The sequence below is a fragment of the Bufo gargarizans genome, chromosome 8 (genome assembly GCF_014858855.1).
Source record: "Bufo gargarizans isolate SCDJY-AF-19 chromosome 8, ASM1485885v1, whole genome shotgun sequence".
Classification (NCBI taxonomy): domain Eukaryota; kingdom Metazoa; phylum Chordata; class Amphibia; order Anura; family Bufonidae; genus Bufo; species Bufo gargarizans.
The window spans coordinates 158,763,930-158,782,621 of NC_058087.1; the positions used below are offsets into that span (position 1 = coordinate 158,763,930).

Below are 18,692 nucleotides of genomic sequence, written 5' to 3' on the forward strand. Positions count from 1 at the left end.
CTGGGATTACGATTAGGATCTGCAATTATTATACTAACCTGAACATGGATTGTATAAAGTTTTTCATGTTTTGCAAAGGAAAATTGGGGGTGCTAAGGATTTTTTACTGATTGATTTATGACTGCAATACATCCTCCACAAGCAACCCTGAAAACGGAATAAGGAGCGCAGGGTACAAGACATATACCCGCTACCACTCTATTCACTTGGCAACTCCAGGAGCTCAGTTCTGGAGGTTGGACCCCAGCAGTCAGACACTAGTTCCCTCTTGTGTGGATAGGGTATGTGTTCTTTGTGCGAAAACCCATTTCATATCACACTGGTGGGGGGTCCATCTCCCCTGACGATCACATGACTAATCATCACGTTGTGCCTGGTCAATAATGAGCATCATAGCCCCTTCAGTCAGCGGATTGGATAGGTCAGCAATATTATGATCCTGGAAAACCCCATGTAACACATAATATCCGCTGATGAGTATCTTGAATCTTAGCTGATGTAGTGGCATTACCACTCTCCACTTAAAAGGGTTGTGCAAGAATGGGAGGGGTTTTCTAACCCCCACTTGGCCGGACTTGTAAAGTAAGCTTACTTACCTGTTTCCCGACGCTGGCTCCTTGCACAATCTCCAGGCCTGCGACGCTGCGCTGGGCTCTCTCAAAACTTCTGGTTTGATGCTGCCTGGAGGAGTGGGGAGCCAGCGCTGGAAAGCAGGTACGTAAGCTTCCCTTTACAGGTCCGGCCTCCATTCTTGCATAACCCCTTTAAATGAAAGGACGTTAGGGAAAGTGATATCACCTGGTCACAGGACTAAATATCATACACAGTGATTTCATTTTATAACCTTTTGTAAACTTTCATATTTTCTCAATTTAGAGTACGGTGTGCAGTTGTTTTCCTGTACATTTTTATTTTTTTGCATATCTTTCCAAACACACCTGCGGTCACAACACATAATGCCAGCAGATACGCTGAAAACAGGCCAAGAGATCAGCAAGAGACCTCTTCTGCCTTGCAGCTTAATAAGTGTTTGTATGAACACTCATTTTAGAGAAAAGTAATGGCAGTTTCCTACTGTTTATGTGCAGTTTTCCAAATCTAGATCATATAAACTTGTTCATGTGAATGTTAATACTTCAGATTGGAGCCTCTGCACATTTCCGGACTGACCAGTCCCCATTTTACATGCGGTAATGTTTTGAATAGACGTTTCTCCGGATATCAGGACATAAAAAAAAAAGCAGGAGCTATTCTTATCCCAGCGGAGGATTCATGTCATGCGAGACCAGAAAAATACATGACTCTACCGTGCTGTGACAACATTTCCAACCTCACCGGGACAGGAGAAAGAAGCTAACCAGACGTTTTAGAGTTCCGTTATTTAATTTGTAGTCTGCAAATTGCGATGTTACATGGGGCCTGTTGCTGCCTCAAACTTCTTCATTTATTTCGCTGCGGCTACTAGGTATTGGCTGCTGAAAGGCTGATTCTACAGATGTAGCCAAAGTTATATTGACTGGTTTAACACATTAAGGGTGGGTGTCCGTCATGGCTTTTCGTTATAACAGGGTTATAACGGAACATAACTGAATCCATAAGACGGAAGGGCGGATCCTTTTTGCTGCCTATAGACTTGCATTATGATGGAATGCAAAACGGACGCCTTTAAAGGCATTCCGTTTGCTCTCCGTCCTATTAGAAGACTATGGGAATCAAAACGGATCTGTCTGGTTCCTGTTATGCAAGATGGAAAACAAAGTCCTGTCGACGGATCCATTATATTTTCCCATAGACTTCTATTAGGACTGAGCAAAACGGAATGCCTTTAAAGGCGTCCGTTTTGCATTCCGTCATAATGCAAGTGCAAGTCTATAGGCAGCAAAAATATAACGGAAAGCCATAACGCTAGTGTGAACCCACCCTTACTCAACAAAATCACCTTTCAGTAATACAACTCATGGTGAAGTGACCATCTTGGCGCACCTGGAGTCAAGATAATGCTGGCTGCATCTGTAAATGTTATAATCTTCATCCTCATATCGGTAAAAGCCTTGAACAAGACCAACACACCAATATTCACATAATTCTCTTATCATACACAATAATCTTGGGGAGAACCATGAAGCAGTAAGTGCTCTCTATGAGATGAAGCCCCAAATCCTGACCCATTTAGTAACCACACTCTTTTACACCACAAACTCCTGAAGAATATCCACAATTGACATTCATTTGGTAGGCCTCCTGAATTGAAGTACCATTAAATACACTGCTCAAAAAAAATTAAGGGAACACAGTGTAAAGCCAAGTCAATCACACTTCTGTGAAATCAACCTGTCCAGTTATGAAGCAACACTGATTTTGAATCAATTTCTCCTGCTGTTGTGCAAATTGAACAGACAACAGGTAGAAATCATAGGCAATAAGCAAGACAACCCCTATAAAGGAGTGGTTCTGCAGGTGGAGACCACAGACCATTTCTCTGTTCTCATCATTTTTTGCTGTTGTTTTGGTCGCATTTGCAATTTTGTCATTGCTCTCACCCCTAGAGGTATCATTAGGCGGTGTCTACAACCCACAGAAATTACTCAGGTAGTGCAGCTAATCCAGGATGGCACATGAATGCAAGCTGTGGCAAGAAGGTTAGCAGTGTCTGTCAGCACAGTGTCCAGCGCATGGAGCAGATACAGGGAGACGTTGAGAAGGCCATAGGAGGGCAACAACCCAGCAGAAGGACCGCTACCTTCTCCTTTGTGCAAGGAGGAACAGGAGGAGCAGTGCCAGAGCCCTGCAAAATGAACTCCAGCAGGCCACTAATATCCATGTGTCTGCTCAAACTGTCAGAAACAGACTCCATGTGCTGTACTTACAGCCCAACACCGTGCATGACGATTCGCATTTGTCAGGGACCACCAAGAGTCGCAGATTCGACATTGGCGCCCTGTGCTCTTCACAGATGAGAGCAGGTTGGCATTGAGCATATGTGACGCCTGGAAAACGTTCTGCTTCCTGCAACATCCTTCAGCATGACCTGTTTGGCAGTGGGTCAGTAATGGTGTGGGGAGGTATTTCTTTGGAGGGCTGCACAGCCCTCTATGTGCTAGCCAGAGGTACCCTGACTGCCATTAGGCATCGGGATGAGATCCTGAGACCCATTGTGAGACCATATGAAGGTGCAGTGGGCCCTGGGTTCCTACTGATGCATGACAGTGCCAGGCCCCTTAAGTGTGTCAGCAGTTCCTGCATGATGAAGGCATTGATGCTATGGGCTGGCCTGCTCATTCCCCAGACCTGAATCTAATTGAGCACATCTGGGACCTCATGTCTCGTTCCATCCACGAACGCCACATTGCACCACAGACTGTCCAGGAGTTGACTGATGCTTTAATCCGGATCTGGGAGGAGATCCCTCAGTAGAACAGCCGGCGCCTCATTCCAAATCCAGACCTCCATGGGATATTAATTTTGATTCACATTGATCATTTTTATGTTTTATTATTCTCAACGCATTCCACTATGTAATGAATAAAGATTTGCAACTGGAATATTTCATTCATTGAGATCTAGGATGTGGTATTTTAGTGTTCCCTTAATTTTTTGAGTAGTGTATTTTGTACTGATAAACAATGCATCCTATATTATCCTGCAGAGCTGCATTCAAAGTTCTGCTAGCTGTCACTATAAACAAGCTGTATGCTTGTTCTCAGACACATGCCTAAAAGCAGAGCTGCGTCCCGAAAATATAGTGGGATGGGATTTCTGTCAGGTTACATTACATAAATTTGTCAGCAAGAAATACTTCTAGGTTTGGGACTACAGACTGCACTCGAGATTCAAAAAGATAGATAATGCAATGCATTTAGAAAGCACTCTTTATGTACCATGACTCAATATGTAAAATGGTATTTCAAGCTAGATATTTGTTACCAATGAGCCTAGCAGACCATCTATCATTTCTAACTAAATTTAGAAGGGCGGATCCAAAAATGATCATCTAAAATGTCACAAATATATGTGAGATCAGTGAGGATTTCCGGAAAGAAATGGCTCTATGCAACATTTAAACCCTTTGGCACTGCTCAGAGATTTGTCAATGTACACAACGTTCTAAGCCAGGGGCCTAACTAGGTATTATGGAGGCTTACAGGGAGTCTGCCATCTATTTTACTCATGTAAAACTACTCAAATGACACTGTAGGTCACATACAGAGTTCAAAAATTGTACCTTTTATTGCCTTGTCTGCTGCTCTGATGGTCCAAAAACGAAATTTTAAGCTATATGAGCTATATGACCAAATGAGCTACAACGCCTAGGGGCAGTGTCTATCGCTGCAAGTGCCCAGTCCCCCAGGCGTTACTTAGCGGTAACTCCTCCCCTGCCTGTCTGTAAGCCAGCCTAGTATACTCCTGATGTCGGCAATCAATATCAAAACCCATTTAATAAAGCCAAAACCAAATACATGAGACATTCCCTTTGACTTCCCCATACTGGAATGAATTATGGAGGGAGAAATCTTGCCCTGGTATAGTCTCAGCATTTATGGACTGAGTCACATGTGGAACATCAAAAATGAAATCGTTAGTTATTGCTGTACAAGTATCATTCTTACCTTCTTTCTATAGATAAATATATTGTGCAAAGTCTCGTCACTGCATGTGTGATTCGGTCAAGAGTTTTGAACAGTGCATCAGTGAGGTCATCATCATAAAATACTGAAAAATACAAAGGTCGGCATTTTTAGAAGTCCATTTCCAAGGAGTTTTGGCAAGCAAATATACAAAATACATACAGGAAATATAAAGACCCTAAATGTTGTGTTTACTCTGCATTAAACAGCATCTGTCATCAGGATCAACCTTCTAAATCCAAGAATAATGCCTGGTAGGGTTGATCGTATTGAGTATTAATCATGTGTCTCTGTTGTGCTGTTGCAGAGATACAGTATATCACATTTTAGAGATATGAAAATGAGGTCTTCAGTGCATTGAAGGATGAGCCTGAGCCCGTATGGATACAAATGCCCAAGAAGGACCCTATCTGGGTGTAGGTGTATTAAACAATATTCACAAAACAGCCTAAACAGGCAAACTACCCAACTTGACCCAAATATATTAAGCTATGTTAAAATGTAACTTTTATTGACATCATATTAAAAATCAAAAAGGTGAGCTAACCAAAAAGATAATAAAAATAACTAATGACTGTGTCCCTAACTCTCTCTTCTTACATACTGTATATGAGTAGTTTAATGGTGGCAGGGATGTGCACACTTCCTGCACTACCACTTAAGTGATAACTAACAACTCAACTTATGGCCAGTTAATTGACTGGCTCGCTAAGAAGATGGATCACCCTAGTATGATCACCCTAGCCAGATCTAGCAAGTGCCCTGGTTGTTCAAATTTTCTTCAATTTATGAATTATGGAGGCCACTGGGCTCTTGGGAACTTTCCGTGCAGCAGATATTTTTTGTACCCTTCTGTGCACACAATCCTGTCTCTGAGCTCTAACGGCAGTTCTTTTGTTCTTTCCTCCTCATGGCTTTTTCTGTCTGCTTGGATATGCACTGTCAGCTGTGAGACCTTATACAGACAGGGGTGTCCAAATCATGCCCAAGCAACTGAATTTACCACAGTTGGACTCCAATCAAGCTGTAGAAACATCTCAAAGATTATCAAGAGAAATGACAGGCTCCCAGAGCTAAACGTCAAGCGGCACAGCAAATGGTCTGAATACTTATGTCTATGTGAAATTTCAGTTTTCCCTTTTTAATAAATTTACAAACATTTCTAAAATTCTGTTTTCACTTTCTCATTAAGGGGTATTGAGTGCAGATTTTTTATTTTATTTTAGCCCAAGGCCACAACATATCAATATGTGAAAAACTGAAAGGGTATGAAGACTTTCTGAATGCACTGCACTTAAGAGTTTTATTTGTTTAAGTGGGAGCTACACTCTGCCCATGGTAGGAGGATATGATTTTATGTGATCTAACTAACAAGGCTACTTTCACACTAGCGTTTCTATTTTCCAGTATTGAGATCCATCGTAGGGTCTCAATACCGGAAAAAAATGCTTCCGTTTTATCGCCATTCATTGCCAATGGGGACAAAACGTAACTGAACAGAACGGAATGCTTCAAAATGCATTTTGTTCTGTTTGGTTGCGTTCCCATACTGGAGAGCAAACCGCAGCATGCTGCAGTTTTCTTCCTGTCATAGGATGCGGAGCAAGACGGATCCGTCATGACCCACAATGCAAGTCATTGGGGACGGATCCGTTTTCTCTGACACAATTTGACACAATAGAAAACAGATCCATCCTCCATTGGAGTTCATGACGGATCCGTCCTTGCTATGTTAAGGATAATACAACCGGATCCGTTCATAACAGAAGCAGATGGTTGAGGAACAAAACTGTTTGTCGAAACGCTTAGACCGTAAAGCGCTCTGATCAGCTCATGGAATTTTTAAAAGAATCACAATAAAAAGGCTAGATTTCATCCGTAGTGCATGTGCTGGATTTTTTTTATTCCTGAAGAAATTGTTTCCCTGATCCGGGGTTCCTTGCACGCCTATGGAGTATAGCAGGTGAGCTGGAAATATTTTGCTGTTTGACTACTTTACTATCAGTAACGGAAGCGTTTTTTGCTGAACCCTGCTGGATCCAGCAAAAATGCTAGTGTAAAAATACCCCAAAACAGACTTAATTGTCAATCTATGTTTTATTTGTAACTTAGGATATCATTATAAACGTATCACTTGTTTAGAATCTTGAGTTCCTGTCTTACCAGACACTAGGCACCTGCCTCAGTGCCTAGCCTTCTAGAAGGCACCAGCTAAAGATAAAATTCATAATGACACTAAAAACTATGTAAAACAAGGATTTTATACATTCTGTTAAAAATAGCAAAAAAAGGCATCCAAAATACTTTATATCATATTTCCTGACTGCCTTCCTTCCATGTTGCATTCTGGTGCCATTACTTACCAGGTTAAAACTGCAGACACACCAAGCCAACCATTGTAGGAATACCTGGTAGAGGATGGGCCAGCTAGTCTGCAATGAGCTGTGTGTTCTGCTGTCAAAGTGGACATTAACTTTTCCAGCAATTTGTGGAACAGTACCTCTTCTGTAGCATCAGACCTGATAGCTAGCCTTCACTCCTCATCTACATCAATGAGCCTTGGGTGCTCATGACCTTTTTACCAGTTCAACGATTGTCTCCAGTTTTGGAGATGGTCTAAGTCTGTCATCTAACATCACAATTTGGCTCTTGTCAAAGTTGCTCAATTTCTTACATTTTTCATGCATTTTTTCAAAATGATTAACTTCAAGAACTACCTGATCACTTACTGCCTAATATATTCACTTCCTTGACAGGTCCTCTGACAGTTGTTTATGGCGTTTCTCACTGTAATTACCTTTGCTACTTACTGTATTAAATGCTATTATTTGTGTGGGTTGTAATTTATGGCATTTATGTAATTAAATTTCCCTGCTGAAAAAAGCAATTAGCTTCTGAATGACAGCCTGGTATAAGGAGAAAAATATATTGGAGACTGACCCTCTATTTGAAATAGGATACAATTGTTAGAGATCCAAGCAACATAACCTATAAGCAAGCTCACTGGGCTTGCTTCACAAAGTGACTTTGGATTAAGTGAAGTTAAGAAACTAAAGTTAAAACAGGCGTTAAAAGGGGTTATCCGATGATTAATGTAAAAAATGAAAATCAAAGATCATATAGTACATGACAATTTATTTCAAATAACGCTAGAACCCGCCCTGTACCTCACATGGATCCATAGATATCCCCATGTATTGCTCTTTTAGATTTATATAAAGCTGGCTGCTCAAGGGGAGCTTTTTTTGCCGTAGCTCAGGAGGCAGTTGAAAGATTAAACTGAGCATGTGCGGCCTCTCAGAGAGACGGACAAAGAAATAACAAAAAGAATAAAGAGCAGGTGCCACTATACAGATACATTTTATTAAATAACAGAGTGGTTATACAAACTTTTTAATTACATGCAATTAGAAAAGTATTCCGATTTAGGTGCTGGTTTGAAAACTGAAGAATGTTTTTGGTGAGACAACCCCTTTAAAGTCCCTGTGAGTACTTTATAACAGCTTTAGGCTGCTTTCACACTAGCGTTCGGGTTTCCGTTCGTGAGCTCCGTTTGAAGGGGCTCACGAGCGGACCCGAACGCAGCCGTCCAGCCCTGATGCAGTCTGAATGGAGGCGGATCCGCTCAGACTGCATCAGTCTGGCGGCGTTCAGCCTCCGCTCCGCTCGCCTCCGCACGGACAGGCGGACAGCTGAACGCTGCTTGCAGCGTTCGGGTGTCCGCCTGGCCGTGCGGAGGCGTGCGGATCCGTCCAGACTTACAATGTAAGTAAATGGGGACGGATCCGTTTGAAGATGCCACAATGTGGCTCAATCTTCAAGCGGATCCGTCCCCCATTGACTTTACATTGAAAGTCTGGACGGATCCGTCCCAGGCTATTTTCACACTTAGCTTTTTTTAGCTAATATAATGCAGACGGATCCGTTCTGAACGGAGCCTCCGTCTGCATTATTATGGGCGGATCCGTTCAGAACGGATCCGCCCGAACGCTAGTGTGAAAGTAGCCTAACTTGTAATTTACTTTTTCATTACTCTTCGCTGCTGTTTGCAACTGGGATAATTAGAGATCTGAAAGAGCAATATCCAACACTGAGGGCGATGACAGTCTTGAGATCATGCTGCTCACTAAGCAAGCAGTTGTTGGAGTAGAAATGGAGGTCAAATATATGGGTCAGGAGGAGCAGACAAGTAGCTTTGTTAATGTAGTCAGGGGGAGTAGAAAAGGATTCCAGAAAAAGAAGGCCATTAGGCTAGGTCTACACGACCACATTTGTCGCGCGTCATTTTGTTGCACTAATGTTGCGCGCCAATTTTTATAATGGCAGTCTATGGTGTCGCACTGCAACATGCGACATGCTGCGACTGCGACGCGACAGTCGCAGCAAACCAAGTTCGAGATGGATTTTTCTGCGACTGTCGCGTCGCAGCATGTCGCATGTTGCAGTGCGACACCATAGACTGCCATTATTAAAATTGTCGCGCAACATTAGTGCAACAAAATGTAGCGCGACAAATGTTGCGCGACTTTTTGTGGCGTAACAAATGTCGGCGTGTAGACCTAGCCTTAATGTTTCTGTGCTTGCAAACAAAATTGCTAAGCTGAGTGATGATGTAATGGGTGCCAGTTTTAGAAAATGGCAGCTCTAGTGGATGCTGCTCACCCTAACAGCTGGGAGAAAAGTCCAGCTAGTAGTAATGGCATGATAATGCAGGTAGGGCAAGACAGCTAATGGTTATGGGGATTCTACAATTAGGAAGACTGATAGATATAATTTGTTGCCAAGACTGCCTCAACAAAATTATTTGCTGTCTGTGTAGTGCCAGAGTTCGGCATGTGGTGCTGATGGATGAATTACCGGGAGGGGCTGGAGATGACCCAGCTGTCATGGTTGGTGAAACCAATGACAGGATATATGGTAAGTGGAGGATCCTTAAAGGGAACCTGTCACCGTGATTTTGTGTATAGAGCTGAGGACATGGGTTGCTAGATGGCCGCTAGCACATCCGCAATACCCAGTCCCCATAGCTCTGTGTGCTTTTATTGTGTAAAATAAACGATTTGATACATATGCAAATTAACCTGAGATGAGTCCTGTACGTGAGAGGAGTCAGGGACAGGACTCATCTCAGGTTAATTTTCATATGTATCAAATCGGGGTTTTTTACACAATAAAAGCACACAGAGCTATGGGCACTGGGTATTGCGGATGTGCTAGCGGCCATCTAGCAACCCATGTCCTCAGCTCTATACACAAAATCCAGGTGACAGGTTCCCTTTAACAATAAATTTTAAGAACTTCATTTCAAACTAAAATTAAGGATCACCAAGGTGGTATTCTCTGTAATACTGCCTGTGCCATGCTCAACACAGGAACGACAGTGGAAGCTTATGGAGGGCAGAAGGGTTCCTAGAGCACTGGGCCAACTTACTTGGATGCAAACTGTATTCCACAGATAATTTGCACCTGAATGGAAGGGAGCCTGTTTTGTCGTGGGAGAGAATTCAATTGGAGGTGAAGTATTTAAACTAGGAATAAGTTGAGAGGACAAGGCAACAAATACAGGCATAGACAGCTTACAGGTGGATCAGAATATACTGGTGGGTGGAGAAATGGATTTTGGGAGGAGGAATGAGATCCATGTTACAATCTAACACTGTAGACAAATGTATCCAGAAATTTTCAAGAAATCTCATACCTAAAACTGAAGACTGAACACAAAAAAGGTGTATGTTCACGAATACCAGAAATCTAGTATGCAAAATGGGGGAGCTTATAGCCTTGGCACAAGAGTAGCACATTGATGTAGTTGGTGTGACTGAGACATGGCTAGGATCTTCACGACTGGGCTGTTAATCTTCAGGGTTTTACACTCTTTACGATAGACAGGGCAAACGGGAAAATGGTGGGGTATGTCTGTATGTGAGGAGCGATATGAAAGTCAGTCAGTGAGGTAATTGTAGGTAAAGATATTGGGGATAAAAAAAAAAAAATCACTAAGGAGATAGCTGTCAGCTGTATAAGCAAATGGAGCGCAGGAGGACACAGTGGTAATAATGGCAGATTTTAACTTCTCAGATATTATTGGGACCATGGTTCTGTTTCATCTGCAAAGGGGAGAACATTACTCAGCTTGCTACAGGATGGCATTATGGGCCAGATTGTGGAAGACCCAACAGCAGGCAATGCTCTGTTGGATCTGGTCATTTCAAAAAATGCAGAGCTTGTTAGTATTACTGTTAGCGAAACACTTGGTAATAGTGATCTCAATATAATTACCATATTTTTCTCTTTAAGATACCTGATTATAAAACACACCTAGGTTTTAGAGTCGAAAAACAAGGTAAAAATAGTTTTCTCTAGACCTAAGGACACACCCCAAATCTTCATCAGATTCCAGATCAGGCCCCAATATCAGACCTCACATCAGACCCCCACATCAAGACTAAGATCAGACCCCCATCACTGTTTAGATCAGACCACCATCACAGCCTAAATTAGACTCCAATCACAGCTCAGATAAAAACCCCACCATAAAAAAAAAAAATTAAGTTACCCCCCTCTCCCTCGCCACTCTGCAGATCCGGTGGTCTCTCCTGCGGTCACTGCTCCCTGGTCTTCTCTGGGCCACACTACACTGTGTTGTGACTCCATAGGGGAAGACACAGTGCCGGAAGAATCCTGATCAGTTTTATCCTAATGCATTCTGAATGGAGAGAAATCCGTTCAGGATGCATCAGGATGTCTTCAGTTCAGGACCGGAAAGTTTTTTGGCCGGAGAAAATACCGTAGCATGCTGCGCTTTTTGCTCCGGCCAAAAATCCTGAACACTTGCCGCAAGGCCGGATCCGGAAATAATGCCCATTGAAAGGCATTGATCCGGATCCGGCCTTAAGCTAAAAGTCGTTTTGGCGCATTGCCGGATCCGACGTTTAGCTTTTTCTGAATGGTTACCATGGCTGCTGGGACGCTAAAGTCCTGGCAGCCATGGTAAAGTGTAGTGGGGGAGCAGTATACTCACCGTCCGTGCGGCTCCCGGTGTGCTTCAGAGTGACGTCAGGGCGCCCCACGCGCATGGATGACGTGATCGCATGGCACATCATCCATGCGCATGGGGCGCTCTGACGTCATTCTGGAGCACCCCGGGAGCCGCACGGACTGTAAGTATACCGCTCCCACGCTCCCCACTACTACTATGGCAACCAGGACTTTAATAGCGTCCTGGGTGCCATAGTAACACTGAACGCATTTTGAAGACGGATCCGTCTTCAAATGCTTTCAGTTCACTTGCGTTTTTCCGGATCCGGCGTGTAATTCCGGCAAGTGGAGTACACTCCGGATCCGGACAACGCAAGTGTGAAAGAGGCCTAATAAAAGTTAAGTCTTAATTCTTAATGAGGTAACCCATAATTTTTGTTTTTCTTTGCTCAATTTTTGGGTACCCATCTGTTTGTGACCTAAGATTGACCATTGTTTTCCCATGGTTGTTTAAAGAGTTAGTTTTGTTTTTAGCAGGACATGGCAGGATTCTTGACAACGGGCCTTGATAGGAATCAATGGCTTAGTGAAGCCAGTGAGGTCTTCTCAGAGAAGGCTACTAAAAGCTTGCTCCGTTTCATGCACTTACTTTTAGAGGAGGAAAGGGTTACGCTTGAGAAACTACAGAACATTCTTAACTTGTTGGGGACACATAACGTACCGGTACGTCATGATGTCCCGGGACTTAAGGACACATGACGTACCGGTACGCCATGTGTATTTCCGATCACCGCCGTGCGGCAGGCGGTGATCGGAACTGGGTGCCTGCTGAAATCAATTAGCAGGCACCCTGGGATAATGCCGAGGGGGGGGTCCTGTCATTGAATTGACCTGCAGTTTGAAGCGCTGTCGAAAGTGCCATTTCCAGGATGGCCGAGCGGTTAGCAAGCAGAGTGTCAGCACATCTGTGCTGTGATGTCAGCCGTTTAACCCCTCCCTCCCTCTCCCATCGGAGGCTGTTGTTCCTTTTCAGCCCCAAATTCTTGACGGGATTACAGAGGAAGGGTGCCCCCTCCTTCCCCATCACCCGCTTCTCTGTTGTGGCAGCGGGTGATGGTTACCGTGGCAACCAGACGCCTTCACAGGCTTCCGGCTGTCCATGGTGCTGATCAGACTTCTGCTAAAGAAAGTGAAAATACAGTACACTATATATAGTACTGTACTGTATTATACAGACATCAGACCCACTGGATCTTCAAGAACCAAGTGGGTCTGGGTCAAAAAAAAAACAAAAAAACAACACTACACATATTAGGTATCGCTGCGTCCGTAATAACCTGTTCTATAAAAATATCACATGACCTAACCCCTCAGATGAACACCGTAAAAAAAAAGGCGCAACAAAAAAAGCAATTTTTTGTCACCTTACATCACAACAAGTGTAATAGCAAGCGACCAAAAAGTCATATACAGCCCAAAATAGTGCCAATCAAATAGTCATCTCATCCCGCAAAAATCATACCCTACCCAAGATAATCGCCCAAAAACTGAAATAACTATGGCTCTCGGACTATGGAGACACAAACATTTTTGTTTCAAAAATGAAATAACTGTGAAACTTACATAAATAAAAAAAAGTTGACATATTAGGTATTGCCGCGTCCATAATAACCTGCTCTATAAAAATACCAAATGATCTAACCTGTCAGATGAATGTTGTAAATAACAAAAAATAAAAACGGTGCCAAAACAGCTATTTCTTGGTAGCCTCACAAAAAGTGTAATATAGAGCAACTAAAAATCATATGTACCCTAAAATAGTACCAATAAAACTGCCACCCTATCCCGTAGTTTCCAAAATGGGGTCACTTTTTTGGAGTTTCTACTCTAGTGGTGAATCAGGGGGGCTTCAAATGGGACGTGGTGTCAAAAAAACAGTCCAGCTAAATTTTCCTTCCAAAAACCGTATGGCATTCCTTTCCTTCTGCGCTCTGTCGTGTGCCTGTACAGCAGTTTACGACCACATATGGGGCGTTTCTGTAAACTACAGAATCATGGCCATAAATATTGAGTTTTGTTTGGCTGTTAACGCTTGCTTTGTAACTGGAAAAATGGATTCAAATGGAAAATCTGCCCAAAAAGTTAAATTTTGAAATTGTATCTCTATTTTCCATTAATTCTTGTGGAACACCTAAAGGGTTAACAAAGTTTGTAAAATCAGTTTTGAATACCTTGAGGGGTATAGTTTGGAAAATGGGGTAGTTTTTGGGTGGTTTCTATTATGTAAGCCTCACAAAGTGACTTCAGACCTGAACTGGTCCTGAAAAAGTGGGTTTTAGAAATTTTCTGAAAAATTTAAAGATTTGCTTCTAAATTTCCAAGCCTTGTAACGTCCCCAAAAAATAAAATGGCATTCCCAAAATGATTCAAACATAAAGTAGACATATGGGGAATGTAAATTAATAACTATTTTTGGAGGTATTACTATGTATTATAGAAGTAGAGAAATTGAAACTTGGAAAATTGCTAATTTTTCTAAATTTGGTATTTTTTTTATAAATAAAAATTATTTTTTTACTCCATTTTACCAGTGTCATGAAGTACAATATGTGACGAAAAAACTATCTCAGAATGGCCTGGATAAGTAAAAGCATTTTAAAGTTATTCACACATAAAGTGACACTGGTCAGATTTGCAAAAAATGGCCTGGTCCTTAAGGTGAAATATGGCCGTGTCCTTAAGGGGTTAAAGATCAAATAGAAATCACAAAAATTCAAACAGGAACCTGACCTTGCAACCAAAGAGCTACAATTGAAAAGCTCTTTGGAGAAATTCCAGTATCACTTAAATGAGCTGAAACACAGGCAATTCAACCGTGACTTACAAGATTTCCGTGACAATAGAGTGTATACAACCATTGATCAAACTCTGAATCAACATAAAAAACAAGAATCCAACATTTCAACCAGTGATACTGAAATTTCTGAAGGGGAAAATGAGAGCAGTTGTAGGAACCGAGGAAGAGGGAGGGGGCAGGCAAGGGGTAGAGGTGGAAGAGGAGGACAAGAAAATAGTGGTTAGAATTTTTTAGAACAAGGACTACCATATCACCTTCGGACGCGCAACCGACACAAGTCCCCCCCCCCCCACAGTCATCTACCCCCCAACAACCCAGTCAAATATTGAATTTATATAATATATAGTGGGCACTCAATAACTGGCGCTACACATCAGCTACTGAGGAAGAGGTCTGAGACCTCGAAACGCGTATAGCGGATGGGATCCTTATATTGAAAAGACACCTCTCTATATTGGAAATATAAGCTGATCAGCTACGGATAAAACCATTTAGACGGCAGTTTGATACCACCCCCGATCCTCTACAGGAATCCAAAACCAACTAATGAACAAGGACATCCTGAAGTCCTGATCACGTGGACTGCTGATAACACGCAGGACGCCAGCAACACGTGGGGACATATAACTGTGAGTTACGAGGAGGTGGCTAACTACCGCAGCGATATTGTGGAAATTTAACATCTTAACACAGCAAGGAAGTCGGGTGAGTGTGCTGACCTGTGGTGGGACGCCGCCACAGGCAGAGACAAGCCAGCCAGGACATCAAACAGTGAGTAACTACTCAGCATTGATACTTAGTGAGACCGAGGACAATATTCCCTAGCAGCGATCTAAACGATTGAGACTCTTAGAAGCGCTAATATTAGCGCATATATTCACACATGCAAATTTTAATGGACAGTTTTACAGGATTCTAACTTACATATCTGGAACCTATTGATAGACCACTGTTTATTGTATTGTAATTATTGTTGAATAAAATGTACTGTGATTAATATAAGATGGACCTGATGTGTAGCGCCAGTTATTGAGTGCCCACTATATATTATATACAATTTCTTACTTGCCAATGTGGTTTGGGTGAACCACACCTTAGTGAGAGCACCTGACCTGGTTATCAAAAGGGTGAGCCACTATTAACCCTGTATCAAATATTGAATTTATCCTCCAAAACCCTGCAACCAGCGGAAATGGGTATACTAAGCAGGGGTCTTTCCTTCGTACCAACTCAGACCTTTAATCTTTTCAGCTAGGTAAAGGACATCAACCTATTTGCCAGAAAGTTGAGATGGAACAAGCATTTCCAGCTGGTAAATAAACGGGAGAGTAGGGAATTAAGCATTCCACATGATATTCTGCAAGACGTGCGACTTTTGTATAGCCTAGTGGATAATGCCCCCCCAGAAAGGTAGGTGCCCCTTCACGACACTGAAGAACAAAAGTACTAATATGCCACCGATAGGAGATCCCTTGTGCATTGATGTGTTTGTAAATCAGGTTTTATGTGATTTAGAGAAGTTCTTACTAAATCGGAGGAGATTTAACTGCTCAAAAGAGGAATACAGGGCCCTAGTGAATTTGGCAAAGAATAGGGAAATAACAATTAAGCCTTCTGATAAAGGAGGGAACATTGTGATAATGGATACTTTAAGATATAGAACGATGTGTATGGACCTTCTGAAAGATGAAAGGCTTAAAAGTGATCTCACAAAATTATATCAAGCACAATTAAACATTTTAGGTGAGGCCAAATTTAGCGAATTGATTTCTGAAGAGGAGTTTGACTTCCTGAACAGTAGACACACCACAGTGGCTACTTTTACAGCTTACCCAAAATCCACAAGGGCACAACTACACTGAAAGGATGTCCTATAGTGTCAGGAGTTAACAGCCTCTGTCAAAACATGGGGATATACATCGATACCCTGTTGGCACCCTTTGTTAAAACATTACCTTCAAACATCAGAGATACAGGTGACTTATTAGCCAGACTGGAGGGTGTTTCTTTAGATGAGGACTCCTTGCTTGGGCCCATTGATGTTGAGGGCCCTGTATTCCTCTATCCCACACCGACTACTCAAATTCACTCTCAACTGCAATTACTTTCTTTTTGACGGTACCTTCTTCCACCAGCTCAGGGGTACAGGTTACTTACTGTGGTACCAGGTCTCCCTTTGCTTTTTCTCTTTCCCTGACGAAGCTGGGCAGTCAACTGGCGCAGCGGAGGGACATCAAGGGACACATTAGGAGGGAGGACTAACACAGTGGGATTGCCCTGTCAAGGGTGATTGTATGTTTCCCCTGTGCAGAGGTGGTACACTAGAGGAGGGATTTCTAGGGGTAGAGACCCAGTGTCCCGCTCCCCTTTCTTTGGTATGGCACAGCAGTTTTGCACCAACACCACTGTGTGTTACTTTGTGTTAGGCACTTTGTTGTTTCATTAATCGCTTTTATTGGGTCAACACTTTAACTGTGTAATAAAAGTTAAATCTTAATTGAGGTCATTCATAATTTTAGTTTTATTTAACACTACATAAGAGACCAATGGCAAACGCAAAACATTTTTTTTTAAAAAATATAAATGCAAAAAGTAGCTCAGAGCATTTAAGGCCCCTAAATTGTAGTAATGGGGAGCAGTATCTTGTGAGCAAGAAAAGGCAGAGCCAGGGTTGGGATAAAGGGTATGTGAGGATAAGCATCTAGGGCGCCATATGAAAGCAAGTTGCTGGGGGAGAAATAGAAACATTTTTGCCTGGCAGTGCTGCACCTTTAAGTTTGATTTGTAAGGGTCTCTCCTCTCCCTGATCTGTACAGTGGAGCAATCTCAGCCCCACCTGTACTTCTAGCAGGTTTATTCCCCATTGCTGAGAGGGATATCCCAATCTTAGCAATTAAATCAGCCAGAAGCACTGTGGAGGCTGAGATCACGGCACCGGTATCAGGAACCAATGAGGGCTTCCCTCATGAGACTGACGGAGGAGCTCATTGTTTAACTAACCAATTAGCATCAGGATAGTAATTGAAGCGCGGATTAGTTAGCGGGCTGCTTTGAAAGGGAAAGAGTCCATACACTGCTGAATGGGATCAGATCCTCCTTGCTCCTCCTCAGGGTAGTAGTTCCTCCCTCCTTCCTCTTGATTAGTTCCTGCCCCCTCCCCTTTATAAATACTCAGAGTCCTCTAACCTTGTCCTAAAAACCAGCAGCCATGAGTTCTTCTAAGAGCTGCCTAACACTCTGAAAATGAAAATGGTTGAGGCCCACAAAGCAGGAGAAGGCTATAAGAAGATAGCACAGCGTTTTCAGGTTGGCATTTCCTCAGTTCAAAATGTAATTAAGAAATGGCAGTTAACAAGAGCAGTGGAGGTCAACAGAAGGTCGGGAAGACCAAGAAAAATTTCAGAGATAGCTGTTCATAGAATTGCTAGAAAGGCAAATCAGAACCCCTGCTTGACTGCAAAAGACCTTCAGGAAGATTTAGCAGACTGGAGTTGTGGTATATTGTTCTACTGTTCAGCGGCACCTGCACAAATATGGCCTTCGTGGAAGAGTCATCAGAAGAAAACCTCTCCTAGAGTAGGGGGCGGAGCCTGCGCTGAGAGTGGATGGCTGTGTGAAGCGCTGCTCTGTGACCAGATTATCCCTCTTAGCATATTATTAATAGCTTCCCAGATCAAAAAATGGTCAAAATAGGTGGACAGAAACCCACTGACTCCTCCGGACCTGCCAAATCGATGATACATGCGGGCGACATGGATAAATTCATCAAAAAGGCAGCCGCTGCATGAGTGGCAAATGAAACTAAGATGGCGCCTGGAACACCGAAATCCTCCGGCCACAGAGAACAAGCTTCTAATGGTGCCGATGGAGGTAGGGATGATTCTCCTGGCCCAGATGCCCTGACAATATCTAGAAGTTTCCTAAAAGAAACGCTAGCAGAAGCTCTCGAGCCCATGAGTTCAGAAATGGCAGCTATCAGAAGTGACATACACCATATTGGCACAAGAGTAGAGTCACTAGAAGAGAATCAAGCTAAACTCATTACTCACCAGAGAGAAGTGTCTTTGAATATGGCAGATTATCAAGCACGTATTAAGATGCTGCACACGGCCGTAGAAGACCAAGAAAATAGGGGACGAAGAAACAATCTCCGTTTCAGAGGAATCCCCGAATCTGTTGCTCCAAGTGACATTCTAGAGACGGTGATGCAGATTTGCCTACATCTCCTGGGC

At 42.8% G+C, this 18,692-nt stretch overlaps 1 protein-coding gene across 2 annotated transcripts in view; it reads right to left on the reverse strand.

Annotated features, from left to right (window-relative positions):
• Positions 1-18,692, reverse strand: part of METTL22 (methyltransferase 22, Kin17 lysine) — a 236,465-nt gene that overhangs the window by 13,347 nt on the left and 204,426 nt on the right. For both annotated transcript variants that reach the window (XM_044303615.1, XM_044303614.1), the window contains one exon: positions 4,608-4,710. In XM_044303615.1, the coding sequence (XP_044159550.1) occupies positions 4,608-4,710 (103 nt within the window). The remainder of the gene's footprint in view (positions 1-4,607; positions 4,711-18,692) is intronic.